At 57.0% G+C, this 19,861-nt stretch overlaps 1 protein-coding gene across 1 annotated transcript in view; it reads right to left on the bottom strand.

The window, feature by feature from the left end:
- The window catches only part of DNAH10 (dynein axonemal heavy chain 10), a 63,273-nt gene extending 44,091 nt beyond the window's left edge, over positions 1-19,182 (bottom strand). Inside the window, exons 1-20 of the mRNA XM_070399638.1 lie at positions 18,963-19,182; positions 16,745-16,828; positions 15,192-15,301; positions 14,041-14,149; positions 13,305-13,420; positions 12,874-13,090; positions 11,451-11,608; positions 10,563-10,793; positions 9,446-9,636; positions 8,613-8,811; positions 7,651-7,845; positions 6,790-6,960; positions 6,068-6,244; positions 5,600-5,725; positions 4,786-4,961; positions 4,208-4,359; positions 3,579-3,743; positions 2,899-3,106; positions 2,445-2,601; positions 23-499 (exon numbers count right to left, since the gene is read on the bottom strand). Of these exons, the coding sequence (XP_070255739.1) occupies positions 23-499; positions 2,445-2,601; positions 2,899-3,106; positions 3,579-3,743; positions 4,208-4,359; positions 4,786-4,961; positions 5,600-5,725; positions 6,068-6,244; positions 6,790-6,960; positions 7,651-7,845; positions 8,613-8,811; positions 9,446-9,636; positions 10,563-10,793; positions 11,451-11,608; positions 12,874-13,090; positions 13,305-13,420; positions 14,041-14,149; positions 15,192-15,301; positions 16,745-16,828; positions 18,963-19,182 (3,639 nt within the window). The remainder of the gene's footprint in view (positions 1-22; positions 500-2,444; positions 2,602-2,898; positions 3,107-3,578; positions 3,744-4,207; positions 4,360-4,785; positions 4,962-5,599; positions 5,726-6,067; positions 6,245-6,789; positions 6,961-7,650; positions 7,846-8,612; positions 8,812-9,445; positions 9,637-10,562; positions 10,794-11,450; positions 11,609-12,873; positions 13,091-13,304; positions 13,421-14,040; positions 14,150-15,191; positions 15,302-16,744; positions 16,829-18,962) is intronic.
- Positions 19,183-19,861: the final 679 nt, after the last annotated feature.

Here is a 19,861-nt window from a genome sequence, read left to right as displayed (position 1 = left end):
CGCTTGGTGACCCTCGCTCTACCTCCATCTCCTCGTGGAGGCTGTGCAGCTCCTCCCGGGCCGACTCGTTGAGCAGCTTCCCGAGCGACATCACCCAGGCCTTGGCGCTCTCCTGCACCGTGTGCGCCAGCGGCCCCAGCTGCAGCCGGACGCAGTGCTCCTCCTTGACCAAGGGCTGGCGCATCACCTCCTGGGAGATCTTCGTGTAGAACTGTAGCTTCTCGTCGTAGGACACACACGGGGGCTTCTTGGCGGCGAATTTCTCCATCACGATGGCTTTGTCCAGCTTCCAGAGGGGCCGGTACTTCTTCCACTTCTGCAGGTACTTTGTGAGGTTGACCAGAATCCGGTGGACATTCTGGGGGATCATGAGGGCCTGCTCGATGATCTGGGGGTTCAGGGAGATGTCGTTGTAGAAGGTGATGGTCACGACTTCCTCCTCCTCCCCCTTCTGCGGGGGGCATTCTATGCAGCTGCCATTCATCCAGCGAACAAAATTCTGGCAAAATAATAAGGGGAGAGGCGGTACTTCAGGATCAATTTTGCTGCCTGTGCATCTATTAGTCAACAGTAGTCATTCTTGCTCGCAATGAAAATCACTTTATCCTTAATAAATTGTGCTCAGTTGCCAAAAGGACCACCATTCTTAGTTCCTCCCACCACCTTCCCACCCGGACCAGCCTGCGACTTGACCACCAAGAGGGCTGGAGGGCTATGCACGTTCCCAGCAAGCACTCCAGTAGCCGGGCAGCTCCCCCTCCCGAGCTCTTGAAGGAGACTGAGCTATTGCACTAGAGCAGCGGTTCTCAACCTGTGGGTAGCGGCCCCTTTGGGGGTCGAACGACCCTTTCACAGGGGTCGCCTAAGACCATCGGAAAACACATATATAATTACATATTGTTTTTGTGATTAATACTATGATTTATGTTCACTTTGTAACAATGAAATTGGGGGTCATCACAACATGAGGAACTGTATTGAAGGGTCGCGGCATTAGGAAGGTTGAGAACCACTGCACTAGATGGTGATAAGCCACCCAGTGGAGAGCCAGGGGCTCCAGCCAATCAGCGGCGTGAGTGAGGACAGGCCAGAGAGAAAGAGAACTCAGCCCAACCCAGCCTGCGGAAGCCTGAGCTAAATAAACAGCTATCATGTTAGACTGGCAGTGGCTTGTTGTGCAAAAAAAGCTAACTTTTTAAATAACAATGGCCATCCACTTTCTATAGGATGGATGAATAAAACATTAGTTTTCTTACTGACAAGTAAAGAAACACAAAGTCAGGTAAACCGACCCCCTAGCGTCCCAGAAAAATCTGTTCATTTGTTGGCTTGCTTTTGTTAATTCTCACCTGAGACTATTTTTCCATTGATTTTTAGAGAGAGTGGGAGGGAGGGGGAGAGAGAGAGAGGGAGAAACATTGATGTGAGAGAGACACATCAATGAGTTGCCTCCTACACGCGCCGAGGACCACAGCCAGGGAAGCAAGCCTACAATTGAGGGACATGGCCTTGACCGGATCGAACCTGGGACCCTTCAGTCTGCAGGCCGACACTCCATCCCCTGAGCCACACCGGCCAGGACCAACTCTGTTCATCTGACATGTCTCTGCTTCATTGTCAAGGTTCCCTCACACTCTATTTATTGATTTATTTTATATGTTTTTATTGATTTTAGAGGAAAAGGAAGGGAGAGGGATAGAAAGAGAAAAGCAATGAGAGAGAAACATTGATCAGCTGCCTCCTGCACACCCCCTACTGGGGGTTTGAACTCGCCACCCAGGCATGTGCCCTGCTGGGGAATCGAACCGGTGACCTCTCGGTTCATGGTGGACGCTTAACCACTGAGCCACACGCCCGGGTCCTCCCGCTTCTCTTGATGAAGGATGGTCCCTCACAGCAAACCAGGGTGCGTCCCACCGAGCGCTGTGCGGCGGGAGCAACCACCAAGCTGCTGCCACTAACATGCTGACGCGGCGCTGAGCGCTCCGGTGGCCCCTGTGCCGAGCTCCCTCCACGTGGCCCGGGCTGAGCCTCCCACAACTCAGGCGGTGGCTGTGCTGCCATTTCCTTCGGGAGGAGGCCACCAAGTCCTAGTCGCACTCTGGCTCACTTCGCTTCCAGTAACGACAGGACTCCTGGAGCCCAGAGACGTGCGGATAAGCCATTCTGTTACTTAGTCATGCGTGTTCGCTTGCGGGGTGGCGAGGGGGGTTGTATTAAAACCACAGAACTGGTCACGATTGTGCAGAGAGCAGAGGAAGGAGAGAAGAAAAGGGGGCCCAGATGGAGCCTTCCGGATGCTCCACACTCTAGAGTCCACAAGGGGGGCGCACCAGGAAGAGACCAGAAGGGTCTGGACAAAGACCAGGGTGGGGCCTGAGTGCTCGCCCCCTCGGGACTCGCCGCGGCAGGCGGGCCCACCCGAGACACCGCGCCCCACTCACCCTGGTGACCTCCACGCAGTTTCGGGCGCAGTGGACGCACATTTTGTCGATCTCGTTGGCATTGGGGTGGAGGATGATCTCCGGAGCCGTCAAGATGGTCTCCGTTTGGAACAAAGGGACGTTGCCCAGGATTAAGGAGTTAAAGGCCTGCAGATTCCTAAGAGGGGTTGATAAAAAAAAAGACTCAGAACTCGCCAGAGTAAATACATCCAACACTCAAAGTGACTCGAGCACAGAAGTCACAGGGAAAGGCTGCAGGAAAGGGCGCCTTCTCGGGCGACAGGGACAGCTGGGCTGAGTTGGGTGATATCGCCGGTTTTCCTGGCCTGCATGTTACACGTTACGAGTTACAGCGGGGTTTCACTCAGTACCTGCAGCCCGCCCCCTTCGCTGTTCCCAGATGCAAATGATCCCCATCCCCACCGTCTTCAGCACAGGCAGCGGGAGGGCTCACTTGAGGATGAGCTTGGTCAGGACCTCGTAGACCCGCTTCTCCCAGTACTCGTAGTAGGTGGCCAGCTTGGGCGCCTTGCCCGTGTTGGTGTGGATGACCAGGCCCTCGACCTTGGTCAGCAGGGGCCCGATGGCGAGGTACCACCGGACCATGTAGTCCACGTCCTTGGTCCGCTCCCGGTCAATGTGCTCGAAGAACTCCTTCACGCCTGTGGGGAGCCAGTCAGTTCCTCACGGACCCCGGGAGGACGGGTCTCAGAGAGCCATCCACCCAGCAGCTGTCTCTCTTGGAAACGACAAAAGCAGCCTTAACCTTGACCCAAAGCAGAAAGCAAGTCAACACCGGACGTCAGGCGGGCCAGACCCTACGCCACCCTAAGTGGCAGCATGGCACATCCACGCGACATCGGCGCGCAGCAGGCGCTGTCATGCCTGTGGATAAGCCTGCTTTTCTAGGGCGGCTTGTTGAGCAAGTACATGTGAGCCCATAAGAATTACCCATGATCCTTTCAGGTACGTCGGTGAGGTTGCTAGAATGGTTTTATTCCATTCATGGAATAAATGCGTGTGCGTGCGTGTGCATGTGTGCGTGTGTGCGTGTGCGCACACGTGGGCTCATAGTCACGACCAGGACGGTGCATGCATCCCTGCCACCATCGAGGGAACAGGCAGCGGGCCCACCTGGGAGGTCCTCCTCGGTCTTGGGTGCCGGGTACTTGAAGAGGTTGATGGACTCGATCAGCGTGAGCCTGGAGGCAATGTCGTCCGCGTTCTTATGAATCTGGTGGACGAGGGACTCGAACTTCCCGATGGCCTGCTTGCACCGCGTTATGTAGTCAGCAATGCCTTTGGAGGAGGAGAGACAACGCACAGGAGTGAGAACAGGCTAGAGGCTGCCAGCGGGGAGGAGGTCGGGCTGGGAGGGGAGGCGTGGCTTTCAGGGGGCACGCGGGGAGCCCTGTGGGTGGGGACAGCCTGTGTCCTGGCTGCGATGAGTGAGAAGTTAGCGCTCGGGGGACCAGGTGAGGGAACACGGGATCTCCCCGAGCGCAATCTTACAGCGGCGTGCGAACCCATCATCGTTTCAAAATGGAAATGTTAATTTTAGAAAGTGAAGCGGTCCCTGTTGCTGGAGGAGCGAGCTGTGGGTCAGCGGAATGTGCAAACAGCACCCACCTCCTCCCCACTCCCAACTGAGGCCCCGGGATGAAGTCATACTCCCCACGGGCCTGCGACCACATGTGTCCGCATCCAGAAACCAGATCCCACCCAGAGCTGAACACCACGCGGCAGCAGGCGGGAGGCGTCACCTAGCGAGTTCCAGTTCAGCCTCTTGAATCCAGACCGGAACACGCGGAGCAGCTCCTGCGAGTGGTCGTCGAGCAGGGCAGACTCGGCGTCATTCAGCGTCCTGACCAGCATGTGGTAGTGGTCCAGCATGTGCTGGATGCCCTCCGTGTACCTGCGAGCCAGAGAGACAGAGACGGGCACGGGAGGCGAGGGCAAGGGGCGCGTAAAGCCACGAGCAGAGTCATGCCCTGGCTTACCGATGGTCACAAGAGACCGGAACCGGCCTGGAACTCTGATGGAGAGATTTGCAGAATCACAAAACGATGCCACTCTTCCCACTAACTTTCTTTCTCTTTGGAACATTTTGGTTACTTCTCATTCACAATGTTATTTATGTTCACATGAAATGGTTCATTGTTATTTTTAGATAATTGAGTAAAAACGGATTTTGGACACTGCTTTGTTTTCATTTCTGCTGGTAAATATTGGTCATTATAAGAGCCACAAAATGCAAGCTCTGGGGCAGGGGCTCTGCGTGATTCCAGGGTGGGGGCAGCCCGAGACCAGAGCCTCGCTGCCGCCTGGAGATGCGAGGTACCTGAGGAATTTGTCCTCCTGGAGGGCCACGTTCCTTGCTAATTCGGGGACAGGAAATCCCAGCTGCTCCAGGTACTTGGTTTCGTTAATAATCTCCCTGAGAGCGAACGGGAAATTGATTGCAAACGTGATGCCCCTGTCGGAGGTCTCGGCGGCATCCTCGGGGTTGGCAGTGATCTGTGGAGAGACGTGTCTGCCGTCAGCACGGGAGGACCATCGGGAAGCGGTCAGATCCACACCACCCGAGCGATGCTGGCTGGAACCAGCGCGACTACACGATTTTATTTGGTGAACAGAGTTTTCATCAATTCCATTTAGCCACCCGACTCGAAACTTGGGCAACTGCATCTAAAATTCCCTAATTCTCTCTCCCCTCGGAAACGTGGAGAAGCTGCTGCTGTGAGACCGTGGGCTGGAGTGAGGAGCGGCGGCCTGGCGGGCCCCGGCCCTCGTCACTCACCGCGGTCCTCCTTCAGGGCTTCAGGCACCAAAGACCTCAGCCCGCCAGGCCCGCCCCTCCTCGCGGCCAGAAGGCAGGTACCGAGACTTGCTACGTGCCAGCCCCAAAGACAAAGGACAGGACGAATCCCGAGAAGCGCATCTCCCTGCAGGTTTAACGTGGTCCATGGCCCGCTGTTCCCTACATGGACCCAGCTCGTTTTGACAGATGGAGAAACTGAGGCTGAGTGAAGCTGATCCCGGTGCCTTTCCTGCCTGTGACACGTGCTGTCCCCGCCTCTCCTTCCTGCTGCTCCTCGCCTCCAGCCTTTGTGGAGGTCGGGAGAGCAATGCCCACCCCGCACAGGGCACCGCACCTTCATGAGCAGACTCTTCTTCATGAGCGTCGGCAGCAGCTGCTCTGTCGTGTCCCTCCACAGCTCGTACTTCCGCTCCTCGTAGTCCTTCATCGTCCTGCCCACTTCCAGGTACTTTTGTTTTACCTGTCACAGAACAAGCATTATCTTTCGGTCCTTGGAAATGAATCTCTCTCTCTCTCTCTCTCTCTCTCTCTCTCTCTCTCTCTCTCTCAAAGAAATGGTCTACCCATTCTGCAAAAGGAAGCAGACAGAATGTCACAGATGCCGGAGGGCCTGCTGGAGGGGTGGCCTGAGCCCCAGGCTGACGAGCAGATATAGGCAGCCGCACTCGGTGCAGCCAGGAACTAAGCGCGGCTTTCACAGTTTAAAATGTGTTTTTAGTGATTCTTAGGGGAGAGAGGGAGCGGGAGAAAGGAGCATCGGGGAGAGGGAGGCCCGGGGGGGGGGGGGGGGGTCCCTGCGCACCTCCTCGCCCCGCTCGCTGTCCAGGATCTCCTGCACCTCCTGGAACCGCAGGATGGTGTGCTTGATGCGGTAGAACAGGGAGCGCTCCCAGTAGATGGCGCCCGCCACCGGGGGGTGGTTCTTGTACAGAGGCGGGTTCTCGTGGTTCTGGACGAAGATTTTATTGATGATGTCGATCTGGAAAGAAGCGCACGCGCTCTGTGAGCGACAGCCCACCGCGTAGCCGAGAACATGCAGCTGGAGACATGCATCTCTCAAGAAGTGAACACGGGGACGCCCTGAAATAGTCTAAAATCGCGTTTTTACTGCTTAACTTACTATTTACTGCTTTCTATGTATTTCCCAGTAACTTCCTCTTGTGAACACATGCAGTGCTCCAAACTGCCTCCCAGCTACAGACTGTGTGCCTCCGTCTGACATTAGAAATCCTGCATCTGCTCTGGACGTGCCCAGAGGCCTGTGACTACGTCACTGGGATTACTGCGAGGACGCACTCACGCACGCACGCACGCACGCACGGCGCACCGCTACGCGAGGGGTAACTTCCCACTGGATAATCCTCACTCAATTCTCCAGCAGCAAAGAGACGCTGCGCTGTGGGTGCCCATACTACGTGACACGCTGGCGTGGGGAAGCGCCACAGTCGCCCTGAATTTGGGGGGACAGACAGACAGTGTGGCTGGGTTGTTCACACTCCAGCAGCTGCAGGTTTTGTCAATCACCTCTTTACAATACTGCACGAGGATGTCGTTAAACTTCATCATCATTTGCCGGTTGATGGCCTCCCGTGACCGGATGTGCTTGAACTTCAGAAGCATGTCAAACGCTGCTTCGGCCGACCGAAGTGTCTTAAAGGACTCGTCAATAAAATTTTTTGCTTCTTTCTCAATAACCTGCCAAAACAAAACAAAAAAAGTCAAGAAAACATCCCTCATGCCACCGTAATTGTCCTGCAGACGCAAAGTGGCAAAAGAAAAAAAAAAGGCAGAAAGAAATCAGTGCCTTGCGAAGGCTCCAAGGTGCTTCGGCGGAGGCTGGCGGCGGCAGGGACGGCGGATGGCGCGTGGTTTTCTGCCCTCCCTCAGCCAGCACACAATGACGGAAGAGACCTTTTTAAATATTAACTTATACGGACAAAGACCTGGGCGAGGGCACAGCAGCAGAGGACACTTTGGAAGCAGAGAACGTAACTACAGGAGGAGAGAATTTCGCCCAAAGCCAGTAATGGGCCCATATGTTCCCCTCGGAGACCAATGGGAGGCTGAGCATTTGGAGGCACCAGGAAGAGGCAGGGCAAGCGAGGATCCCTCTCCACCCACCCAGGCCGGCTCTGCAGCGAGGCCACGGCGCCCGGCTCGATTTCAACGAATCCATCCAGGGAGGAGAGGGGACAAAGAAGACTGAGTGCTCACTTTTACCTGACGCTCTTCTGTGTTGTTTCCATTTTTTACAAAAAAGCAGCTATTAACTTTTGTGATTAAAAAAAAAAATACACGTACAAAACTCAACGGATACCTAAGCCGCCCGACAATTGAAAAAGGGAATATGGCGTCCGTGTCCCGGGTCGGCGACGGGCTACTTGCCAGAACCTCGATCTTGAAGTCGTCCATCACGTACTTCCAGTAGTGCGCGGACTGGATGCAGAAAGGGTCGAAGGTCAGGCTCTCCATAGGGGTGACCAGGTTGTCCACCCGGCACAAGACATCATCGATGCGTTTGGGGTCCCCTGTCACGGCCTTCAGTTCTGGACCAAATATGTTATAAAATTCCTCCATCACCTGCCCAAGCAACAGAAGACCAGGAGGTCACCTTCACTTTCACATCGAATGTTCTCGCAATAAATGGACTGCGCACCAAGCCTGGTCTGAGGACCAGGACCCTGTTCCACCAGAACCTCCCTCCCGTCTGAGCCCATGGGTACCAGGCCCGCTGCCTGCAGGACAGGAGCTAGACGCCCTGACCAGCTGACAAAGCTTGTGTGCTCGGGCCCCTCCATCCCCCTCCTCCCTCGTCCCACGCCTGGTCCCAGAGCAGCTCTGCGGCCCTGCGCCCTGCAGGGGTCACTCAGCATTTCCCAGGACGGCTGCCCTTGGGCAGGAGCTTCTGGGCTCTGGCTTGGCCACGGGCCTCGCCACGGCTGTCCCCTGGGCCACGAGTTCTCCATAAGCTCTCGGACTGCTCCCTGTCGGGCAGGGTCAATCCTCAGGCATTGTTTCTTGGACACAGTGTGACCAAACAACGCCGCAAGGACTTCACGGCTGAAGGTGTGTTGCTTTAAAAGGAGCCTGATGCCCGACTGGTGTGGCCCAGTGGTGGAGCGTCTACCTAGGAACCAGGAGGTCAGGGTTCGATTCCCGGTCAGGGAACAGGCCCGGGTTGTGGGCTCGATCCCCAGTGTGGGGCGTGCAGGAGGCAGCCAATCGGTACCTCTCTCTCATCGTTGGTGTTTCTTCTCTCTCCCTCTCCCTTCCTCTCTGAAATCAATAAAAATATATTTTTTAATAAAAGAAAGAAAAGGAAAGGAAACGCGCTCCAGCCTCCCTACCTGCAGGACGTCGTAGAGGTCCTGGCAGATGGTGGCCATGTAGTCCGTCCTCTCGAACAGCCGCTTCCGGTCGAACTCCCAGCGGGCCTCCCTCCCCGAGGCCTCGATCTTGGCCCTGGTGTCGAAGTAGGCCTTCTTCCACATGTCCAGGGAGTTCTTGGCCTCCAGGGTCTTGTGCTGTGCATTCGCCCGGTTTTCTCTGTGATCAGAGACCGAGATGGGAGGGAAGGCGGAGACGCAGGGGGTCCGAGCCACAGGCCCCGGGGAGCAGGTTTCTCCAGGGAGGGTTCTAACTGAGGAGCAGAGCCGCCCGTCTCACGGCCTCTTTCTCCAAAAGCTTACCGGGCGGGCAGCTGCTCTGTCCCAAGGGCCAGGGTGGGACAGGAGTGCCACGCTGCGGCCCTGAGCTGAGGCAGCGCCCACCCAGCCTGCACGGCCGCGCACCGCGGGAGCTCTCTGTCTGAGCGGGAAGGGGCGGTGGCCGTGGGTCCCCGGCCAGAAGTCAGTGGTCGGGGCTGCAACATCAGAGCGAGATGACAGGGCCGGGACTCTGCCCGTGTCCCCGCCGTAGGCTTCTTTTGTAAGGAAGTGGAGAAAGACCTGTGTCTCCTCCAACATTTGATCCTCAGAGGCCGTTCCACCTGAGGGGCCTGGGGTCCGGAACTCAGAATTTCCTGACTCTGGGCCTCGGTCTCTCCAAGGGCAACTGAGTCCTAGTGAACAAATCACCCACATCGCCACCTAGGGGAGTATTCCTCGGCCATGAGACTGAATGAAGCGCTGGCCCCCGCCACGGCCCGGAGCACGGAGGACGCAGCGGGCCGGCGTCTTACCTGAACAAGGTGCGCAGGTTCACCACCCTGCAGACGCGCTCGGCGATCTCCCAGGCGATGCGCTCCATGAGGGGGATCATGCGCTCGTCCTTGTTGTAGTGCCGTGAGATGATCCACACCATCCGCAGCGCGCTCATCATGGAGGGGATGGTCTCCAGGACCACGTGGAAGCTGGACCCGTGTGTGATGTTCTGACCGGAAGAGAGCAGAGCAAGCCAGCTTAGCCCGGGGCCACAGGCGTTCCTACAGCACCGTGTGCAGGCCGGGCCGCTCCCACTCGCCCACAGGCACTTGCGATGGAGGATGACTTGGACAAACAGAAGGCTTTAGGAGAGGTCGGAATGGACTGTGGGGGGAGCTTGGTAATTACAGCAAACAAAGCCATTTACGGACGTGTGTAACATATGGGTGTCATGTGTATCGTATGCACATAAATACACTGAATTTAGTGGCAAGAGTGCCACCACATGAATCGAAGCTGCTACTCTACAAGTGACCTCAGCCAGTGTTTTCCAAGCTGTGTCCCCCGGCAGGAAGTGAAGTGATTTTGCCAGCACTCGGCACTTGTAGAAAGACACTTATTTCAGTGTGCATCGGAAGAACACAGATAACTGGCCTATCAGGCCCATGACAGCATTGGCATTATCATTTAAGGTGAGGCTAGATTACACACTCACATACAATCACACACGCACACGCACACACACACTGTGCCGACGGCCCCGCCAGCTGAGCCGCGTTTTGCCGTTGTCACCCATGTGCACATCAACTAGTTACTAGAGTTCTGTGGCCACCAAAACATATACTATCTTCCTTGCTGATCTGACAAAAAAAAAAGACAGCTACTGTTTTGTCGGCCGCTGTCATGTTTTACTGGACGACCTGGGAAAAGAGGTCAGTGCCCTAAAGGTCAGGGGCTGCACGTTGGAAAGCCCCTGAGGCAGGCGCCCGGCGGAGCACCGGTGTGGGACGTGGACAGTGACGGTGGGGACCCAGCGCCGTGGATGCATTCAGTGCACTGCCCCCCGCCTACACGTGGTCAGCACAGCGACTGCTCCTATGCGCCTCCCGAGGCGGCGTGTAAGAGCCGCGCGGTCACCAAGGAAACGGGGCGCACCTTGAAGTGGCGCTCCACGGTGGAGAGGAAGCGCACGTTGTCCGAGGCCTCCATGTGCAGCTTGAAGAGGTCCGTCAGGACCGGCTGCAGGTTGGCCACGAGCAGGGAGTCCGCCTCCTTGATCACCTCCAGGACCTTCCTGACGATCGGGAGCTTGGTCTGCTCGTAGAGGGCGCTCAGAGTCGCGTTCCTTTCCCTCCAGAACTCGATCTCGGCCAGAGGACCATTACCCTGGAGGCACACGGACACACAGCTGCTGTCCTCGTCAGTGTGGAGGGGGGAGTGGGGCTGCTCCCCAAGCTCCACACAGGGCGGATCCACACGAGGACATCGGGATGCACACGTGACCCAGGAGGGCCATCCAAGTGGACCTCAGGACTTCACCCGGGAGTCTAGACAAAGCCACGGGGTCTCTCTCTGGACAATGTGGGGATGCGGGGCCAGACATGCTACAAACTGCTATCCTGAAGGAAGCCAGCCTGAGAGGAAGCCCCCACAGAGAGGAGGGTGCAACTGAGAGATGCCCACAGAAACAAAGCCAGGCCCTTGATCAAACCATACCTGAAGCCAGCCTGCCTCTGGACTTTTCAGTTATGTGCGGCAACAGATGCTTTCTTACGGAAGCCCGCTGGGTGGTGTGTCCAGTTCTGGGAGGCCTAGCCCTCCTGACTGATACACAGCATCGCCTACATCAACCCAGGAAGCAACCTGGCAGCGCACTGACATCAGAGAGCCCACGACTACCTGGGGGGTGTTTACTTCCATCCTTTAAGGAGGCCCCAAAACAGGGAGAAAAGAGGCTGGACCACTGGGACCCCGGACGCACGGCTCTTCCCCAGGGAGGCCGGCGTGGCCTGTGCAGGGCTCTCTGAGCGCCGCCCACGGTACCTGCGGCGTCTTCTTCAGCTGGCCCTCCACAGCCACGGTGATCTGGCCCAGCCAGTTGATGACACACTGCTCCAAGCTCTCGATGATTTCCGGGTCAGCAGCCAGGGCGGACACCTCGCCCTCCACGCTGATGCTGGGCATTTCTAACTTGATCTCTCCTGTGAGGTGCAAAGTGCTCGGTCAACACTCTGGGGGAAATGATTCCAGACAATAATGTTCAGGTGGACCTGCTGGCTCTTGTCCCCACAGCCAGCGTAAGGGGATACATCCCCTGCCCTGACCCGCCTGTACTTCATTAGAGCGTAGCTGGAACATCTTAGAGAATGTAGCATTGTTCCCGGGTGAGCCCGATCAAACTGATGTCATCATTGAAGGTGTTCCTGAATTTAAAACCTACTAACTTCCCTTTCAAAACGGAGCCCTAGCCGGTTTGGTTCAGTGGAGAGAGCGTCCGCTGGCGGCCTGAAGGGTCCCAGGTTGGATTCTAGTCAAGGATGTGTCCCTGGGTTGCAGGCTCCCAGCCCTGGTCCGGGGCAGGCAGGAGGCAACCAATCGATGTGTCTCTCTCAAATTGGTGTTTCTCTCTGTCCCTCCCACTCCTTTCCACTCTCTCTAAAAATAAATTTTAAAAATATCCTCAGGTGAGGATAAAAAAAAAAAAAGAAGGGCCAATTTCTAAAAAAAACTGACCAACCAGAAGAATATAGCTAACATGTATGAGCTTTCCTTGTGGGCAGAGTCCCGCTGTAGGTGCCCCAGAGCTCGCCAGGTGAGCGTGCAGATCTGTCCTCTGGACGCCCGAATCTGTGGGACAGGAAGTCGGAATACACACCACCCAACCAACCCTAATGCACACGGATGGGCATGTGAGATGGGCACTTAGAGAGAACATCTAGGCCTCAGTTGTATTTCAGCTCCAGGCCCAGAAAATCAGCAAAACCAGGTAAGCAACGCCAAGGCTGACCTCAGGACCAGGTGCGGTGAGTGGTGGCCCCGCCTGGCGCCGCCAGTCCCCCAGTGGAGACCACAGCCCTGCAGGACACACCTGGGAAGCTGCTGAGTGTGCTACCGAATCCTCCCCCGGGGCCTCCCCTAACATCTCCCCCATAAATGTTCTCTATAAAAAGTGAAAAAAAAAGTGAACCGCCCAGCCAGCGGGCTCAGTGGTTGAGCATCGACCTACGAACCGGGTTGCGGGCTCGATCCCCAGTAGGGGGTGTGCAGGAAGCAGCTGATCCATGATTCTCACTCATCATTGATGTTTCTATCTCTCTCTCCTTTCTTCCTCTCTGAAATCAGTAAGAACATATTTCAAAAAAAAAAAAAGAATCCTAAGTTAAAACAAAAAAGCTTGTGGACTCTTAAATTACCTTCTTCAAGTAAAGTCATCACGCTTAACTAAAGAGGAGAGATGAAAGCTTACCTTCAAGTTGCTGCACTGTTCTCTGAATATTATTTGCGAATTTCTGGACGTTCATTAAGAACTCGTCCCGTATGAGCTGGACGCTGTGGTACTCCACGGCCTCCCCGTGCGCGTTCAGCAGCTCCGTTTCAGTATCGAAAGAGTCCTGCATTTCTCCAGGTGTCAGAGACACGCTCGCCTCCTTGTGCTGATTGAAGGACAAGGCAGGCAAGAAAACCTGGAATGCCGAGTTGACGAAACCCATCACCATACGCCCTCCTGTCAATGACGTGTGCTCTCAGAGCGCCCCTGGCTTGGAACCGAAGGCACAAATGGAAGGACAGAGCCCAGGACGGGCCTGGACCCACGAGCTGCCGACTGCCTGCTCGCGGAGGGCCTCCGGTGGCCCCCATCTTACACACGCGGGGCCGTCTTCCTCCGCCCACACTCACCTGATACATAATGTCTCTGAGGAAGTGGAGCATGTTGGCATTTAGGATCCCGTACTCCAGCGTCTCGGGCATGACCTCCATGGCTTCCTTCATGTAGCTGGCCTCTGAGATCGTCTCTGAAAGGGAGCGGGCGCAGGGGGGCTGCGGGGTCGGCAAATGGCTCACACCCCCAGGTCAGGGGCCAGCGCCCTCTGCCCAAGGGGCAACAAAGGAGCGTTCTGGCCACAGACTCAGAGGACACACGGCTGCCGTGGCCCACGGGACGCTGAGACACCCACTGACGCACGGGGACACGGGCTGGGACACGCAGCGCCAGAGCCCTCCACGGAGGAGCCCATCTGAAGCCGGACAAGAGGAGGACCAACTAGGGATTCCTAGAAACACCTGCTGGGCTCCCTGCTCTGCGGGTCTCCGCCTCCCATCAATGCTTCCCCAGGCCACTGGCAAAGTCCCTTCTGAATCCTGGGGTTCACATTTGGTGACAGTCTGCCGTGCTGCCCGGGGCTGACCGGATATGAATCACGGCATCCACCAGAGACCAATCAGCACGGCAGACATTCGAATGTCTCCTGGACGTCAGATTTCGGTCTAACTAGGGAACATGGAAACACGCCGACAATTCTCAAGGTTCGGTCTCGGTGCGTTCCCCCATCTGCGGAGACGTGCACTGCGCTTTGCCGGACACCTTTCTCTCTAACACACACGCCCGCAATCGTGCACCCTCTCAGGAAGGTACCTTTTGTATTTCTCAGGAAAAACACCACGTTCTGGGCCAGAAACTCCTCGGGGACAGGAGTGCAGAGCACGTGGAGATGCGTCTTGTCCACGATGTGCCTGACGGTCCTCTGAAACGGGGCAGCACCGCCACAGGAGATACGTCCCCCCCGCCGCCCGAGGACCTCACCCCCAGCTCAGCTGCGCTGTCCCCTCCAGGCCCAGCTCTGCTCTCACTCCTGGCAGCGCAGCAGATGCAGCTGTGCCTCAGGCATGAGCCACTCACAGTTTAAAAAAAAAACGAACGACTTGAACCTGACAGTTTTCTGGGCCACACTTTGCAACAGACCAAGACTGAATTCCGTGTTGGGGGTGGGGCATATGCATACAGCAGTTAAGTGTTATTTCCCTGAGCAGAGGTCAGGCTAATTGCTTGCACGCCAGCTTTAAGCTGCACCCCCGGGACCCGTACGGGAAAGGGTTAACTCAGCAGGCCTCATGTCCAAACCTTGCACATTGCAAAGTGTTTGGCTCTGGCCCTGAGTGCACCTGGGTGTGAACCTCTCCGCTTTTGGAGCATCCACCTGACACGAGTGTGTGCCCACCTGAGGGTAGTTTCTACCAACTCGGTGATGTACGGTGACAGCCCGTCTGCCTGGGGCCCTGGGTCGCACTGTAGCAGTTTGACCTCTGAGGGTGCTGGGATTGAGCAGCTAAAGTGAGACATGAGGGCACTTCCTGCCTGTGGGACTGACACGCCCCCCCACACACACACACCAAGGCTCAGGTGAGCCTCCCGGATTTGCAACACTTCACACCTGTTGCCCACGCAGGCAGCCGCTGGGAGAATTAGCTCTGTCTATGTCCCCACCCCCGGGGCGGGCCAGGGGGAAGCTGGGCCTGCACTCGGCTGGCCTCTGCCCCCGCCTCCTTTTCCCTTGTTGATTTGAATCTGCCTGCTTTCCCCGAGATAAACTCTATCCGGGGCCACAAAAGCTCTTCTGGGTTCTGGGAGTCATGCAGCGAACCATGCGATCCCAGAGGGTCTCGGGGGCTCCCACCACCACAGAAGGCTGTCATCTCCAGGCCTCGGAGGACCTGTGTCGGCCCCCCAGCCTCCTCGGAAGGCACCGAACTCCCATCGCCTCCCGAGGAGACGAGAGGCGCGCGTACCTTGGGGAGCCTGACGAGCCTGGGTTCCGATCGCGCTCTGACCCAGCTGTCATCCTCTGTGCTCACCACGGACTGAAACATGGAGCTGGCTCTCGAATGCCCACTCTTAGCTGCAAAACGTCACTCGGTGAACAAGAGGAGCCGCTCAGAGAACCGGGTTCCCTCCCAGCAGGACCAAACGCGCAAGCTGTCCGGGAGCACACTTCATGCCACAGGCCTGGCATCAAAGGGCCGCACTCGCGTCTTTTACAAATGGCCCCTCTCGTGGCCTCAACTCACACTCTCGTCGGGAGAGTTGTACTGCATTTTGGATGGGGCCTCAATCAGAAATGTAGCACGTGTGTGCGTATATGTGTGTGCACGTGCGTGCATATATGTGTCCACGTGTGCATGTATGTGTGTGCACGCGTGTGCGTGTGTGTGCGTGTGTGTGTCTTCTATGACGGTGTCCAACAAGTGACTCCCCAGTGTTTTACTTTGAAAAATGGAGTTTTATCACCAGGACGAGAATCACGGCTGACACGTTAGCACGTGCTCCTTTTTCACTGCAAAACTCGAAACTTGTGGGGGATGCAGAGAAAAGTCGTCTAGACGACGCGGCCTGGTCAGAACCCCCCAGTGGGCAGGTCACGGCGCGTGGGCAGCCCCAGGCACAGGACTTCCCAGCTTTGCTGCGAGCAGGCCTGGTCCATCCAAGGCTCACAGGCCTTTGAAACGCCTCCTGTCAGACGGCTCCTCCTACAGCCCCCCCACTTCAGGGAGCACCCCATCTCTACTATCCTGTCAACCCAACCCCGTCTGTCCCCCACGTCCCTGTCATCCTCCTCCTGTGCCCCCTTCGTCTCAAATGCATAAAAGAAACTGCAACCGCTTACTCTTAGGAGGCCCTGCGACCCGGCTCCCAGGCAAATGTCACCAGTTTGGCCCAAAGAGACCCATAAAACTTCTCTGCAGCCCCAGCCCTGGAGGGTGTGTCTCTTGGTTGCGCACCGGCCTGTGCACCTTGGGCGCCAGTTTGATTCCCGGGGCACAGGCCTGCGCTGCCCTCGGGCCCCAGTAGGGGGCGTGCAGGAGGCAGCGGATGGCTGTTTCTCTCCGTCTCCTTTCCTCTCTTTAAAATCAGTAAAAACATATTTTTAAAAACACACACACACACAACCCTCTGCAGGTTTGGACGTTTCTTACATCCACAGGAGAGAAGAGGGAGACGCAGACACAGGCCCACGGGGAGGACGCCATGTGACTAGAGGCCGAAATGCAGGGATGGCCTCCGAGCCAACGGATGACCACCACCACCCACCGGCCCCTGGGGAGCAGGGGGGTCCCCCGGGAGCCTGCAGGGGGCGCTCGGCCCGGCGGACAGCTCCCCTCGGGCGTGTGGCCTGCAAAAGCCGCGGTGGAGGGAAACGGACATTGCGCCCGCCCGTCAACCCCGCATGTTCCCTCCCGCGACCTACCCGCCTCGGCGCCACGAGGGTCAACAGCGGAAATGAGTCCCGTCCCGGCAACGACCCTCCCGGTTCTGCCCGCGGAGCGCCCTCCGAACCCCGCACCTGACACTTTGTCCATGGACTCGACCTTCAGAGACTTGGTCTCTCCTTCCTCCTCTTCATGCCCCTCCGAGGCCGAAACCTCGTCTTCGCAGCCGGAGAAATGGAAAGAGAAGAATAAGTCATCACTGACTCACGGCCGGACACACCGGGCATCGCAGCTCTCCTCGGAGCGGAGGAGCTGGACCTGGCGGGAGAGCCCAGCCTATGGGAGGGGTTCTCCACCGGAAGTGACCCCGGTTGACCCGGAAGCTGGCCCCGGGCAGTAAGCGGTCCCTCCCCCACCCCTGCCCTTGGGATGGAAAGTTCCGCCCACCGTCCCAGCGCGGGAGGCCTTTGCAAGGGCGCAGCCTGAAACCGAGTGTGATTGAGATCACGTGTGATTGAGATCACGTGGGTGGGGACCACGACTGATCCCCGCCGAGGCCTGTCGGTAAACTAAGATCCTGGCGGTCCCCGTTGCGCCAGAGCCCCCAACAAGCCTCCGCTGGGAGCCCCCTGGCTCAGTAAACCCGTCGGTCACCAATCCGGCTGCCCTTCTCCATGCACCCGGGCCAGTTGGTGAACCAACACGGTCATACAGAAACATTCGAGGTAGCGAGACAGCCGTAAGCGATGCAAAGGGAAGCCATGCAAGTTCTCCAGCGGGGAGCGCACTGCCATCCTCCGATCTGGCGACAGTGGAGACGAACCAGAAGGAGGGGAAGGGCGGGGGAGAGTCAGAGGCAGCCCAGAAACAGACCACCACCCAAGGAGGTTTCCGAGCGCCTTTGGAGGGCCCAGGAATTAACCGGGGGACCCTCTAAAGTGAGAATGTAATCTGGGTCCATGTAGAAGGGGGACATCCTGCCAGGAGACACTAGGCTACACGTGTGAGTATACACCGCACCGAAAACAGCGGTCACAGGTAGTGCAAGTCGAGTCCATTCCTTAGGGTGTTGATATATGTATCTTAAGTACACACTCAGGGTGACTGAAATTTGGCCCATGTTAAACAGTCGATCCTGTTCGTGTATCTTTGTGTCCATATTTTCACTTGGTGATAATGAGAATCTGAAGTCAAGGTCCTGCTACAACGTAACATCCAAGTCCAAAGGTCTCCCTGGGAGAAAGTAATGAAAGGCTGGAAGGATAGATTCCTCTCTCTGGGTGCCGCTAGCAATTTGTTATGGTGGTTATGTTGTGGTTTTAGCTTTTTCTACAACGCAAAATAAGTGTATTGCCTGCGCGGCATGGCTCAGTGGTTGAGCTTCAACCTATGAACCGGGAGGTCACGGTTCTATTCCAGGTCAGGGCACAGGCCTGGGTTGTGGGCTTGATCCCCAGTGTGGGGCGTGTAGGAGGCAGCCGGTCCATTGTTCTCTCTCATCACTGATGTTTCTAACTCCCTCTTCCTCTCTGAAATCAATAAAAGTATTTTTTAAAATATAAATAAATAAAATCGGCTGCCCTTTTTAAAACCTCGTTTGCACATTACTTTCTTTTTTTTAAATATATTTTATTGATTTTTTTACAGAGAGGAAGAGAGAGGGATAGAGTTAGAAACATCGATGAGAGAGAAACATCGATCAGCTGCCTCCTGCATACTCCCTGCTGGGGATGTGCCCGCAACCAAGGTACATGCCCTTGACCGGAATCGAACCTGGGACCTTTGAGTCCGCAGGCTGACGCTCTATCCACTGAGCCAAACCGGTTAGGGCTGCACATTACTTTACAATTGCATGTCAGGAACATCGGAAGATAGCAAGGACCGCTCTTCCGCCCAGGGCACACCTGCCAGGATCAGGGAGAGGAAGGAGGAAGTGTCGCCCCAGCACCCGGGCGCGTCTCTGGCCTGTCACTGAGCAGTGGCTCCTATTCTTGAATCTTGACTGCCTGGGTGACCTACGTGGTGCGTCATTTAGGCCTCTCTGTGCCGCAGCTTGCTCATCTGTAAAATGGGTTAACAATACTCCCTCCTCACAGCATGAATGAGCTGTTATAAGCCGGGGAACCGAACCCGGTGCGGAGGGAGCACTGAATCAACGTTTGCCACGACTATGCACTCAAGGGCTCCTTTCCCAGCGGGCTGTGCGAGCAGGGGCAGCTCCCCCGCTCCCCCCGGGACCCCAACAGTCCCCGCACTGGGTGGGGGACCACAACCATCTAAGGCCGGCACCCGAGGGAGGCGGAGGTCTGGGTTGGGTGGGCAGCCGCCCGGGGGAGGGAGCGGCGGGCTCACCGGCGTCCACCTCCAGCTCCTCCTCCTCGGGCAGCACCTTCCGGTAGAAGAAGAGCGTGGCGGCGCCCTCCTCCTCGCTGGTGTGGTTGAGGAAGTGCAGGATGAGGTCCTCGGCCTCGCCATCGTCGCGGACCAGCAGCTCCTCGAAGAGCTGGGGGTCTGTGAGGCCCAAGGCCGTGTACACGCGGTCGCGTATCCACTGCACCCGCAGGTCGTCCATAGCCGCGAAGGGAGCCCAGCGGCCCGCAGGCGGGCAGGCGTCCTTGGCAACGGCGCCCCTGGCAACGGCCGCTCCGGCAACGGCCGCCACCACGTGGACCCGGCCTCAGTCCAGGGGTGCGCCCCGCACCGGTCCCCGCGCTGGCAGAGGCGCGGACCCAGACGCGGGAGAGGGTGGATCCGAGCCCTCGAGAGAAGCCTGGGTGCCTCCAGCCTCCGCGCTGAGGGGTGAGGGGCTCCTCCCGAGACGTGGGTCCACCCTTCCTCCGAGCCCAGCTGGGGGGCAGCCCACTGCGGACCTCGGGGGCGCCAAGAGCCTTGTCCTGGGATTCCCTGGGCTGGCGACCTGCCCGCTTTTGTAAGGAAACGGAGGCAAGAGAGGCGACAGAGGCGAACTTGGAGGCCAGGAAGGCCTCCTCCGACTAAAAAAAAAAGACCGTACCCTTTTATGTAATGATGTTTACTGTGAATTTATATTAGTTCACACAAACACTCCATCCATGCTTTTGTTCCGGCCTCCGGTCCAGTTTAAGAACCCATTGTGGCCCTCGAATCAAAAAGTTTGCCCACCCCTGCTCCAGGGCCTATGGGTCATAGGTGGAGGAGCAAATACCTTTTCGGGGAGAGCTTGAAGGGACAAGTTGGGGGGGAAGAGAGGTTATGATCACAAAGGGGCGGCT

The sequence above is a fragment of the Myotis yumanensis genome, unplaced genomic scaffold (genome assembly GCF_028538775.1).
Source record: "Myotis yumanensis isolate MYYU_CA2020_CCGP unplaced genomic scaffold, mMyoYum1.0.hap1 SCAF_19, whole genome shotgun sequence".
NCBI classification, from domain to species: domain Eukaryota; kingdom Metazoa; phylum Chordata; class Mammalia; order Chiroptera; family Vespertilionidae; genus Myotis; species Myotis yumanensis.
This window is presented reverse-complemented; position numbering and strand designations above follow the sequence as displayed.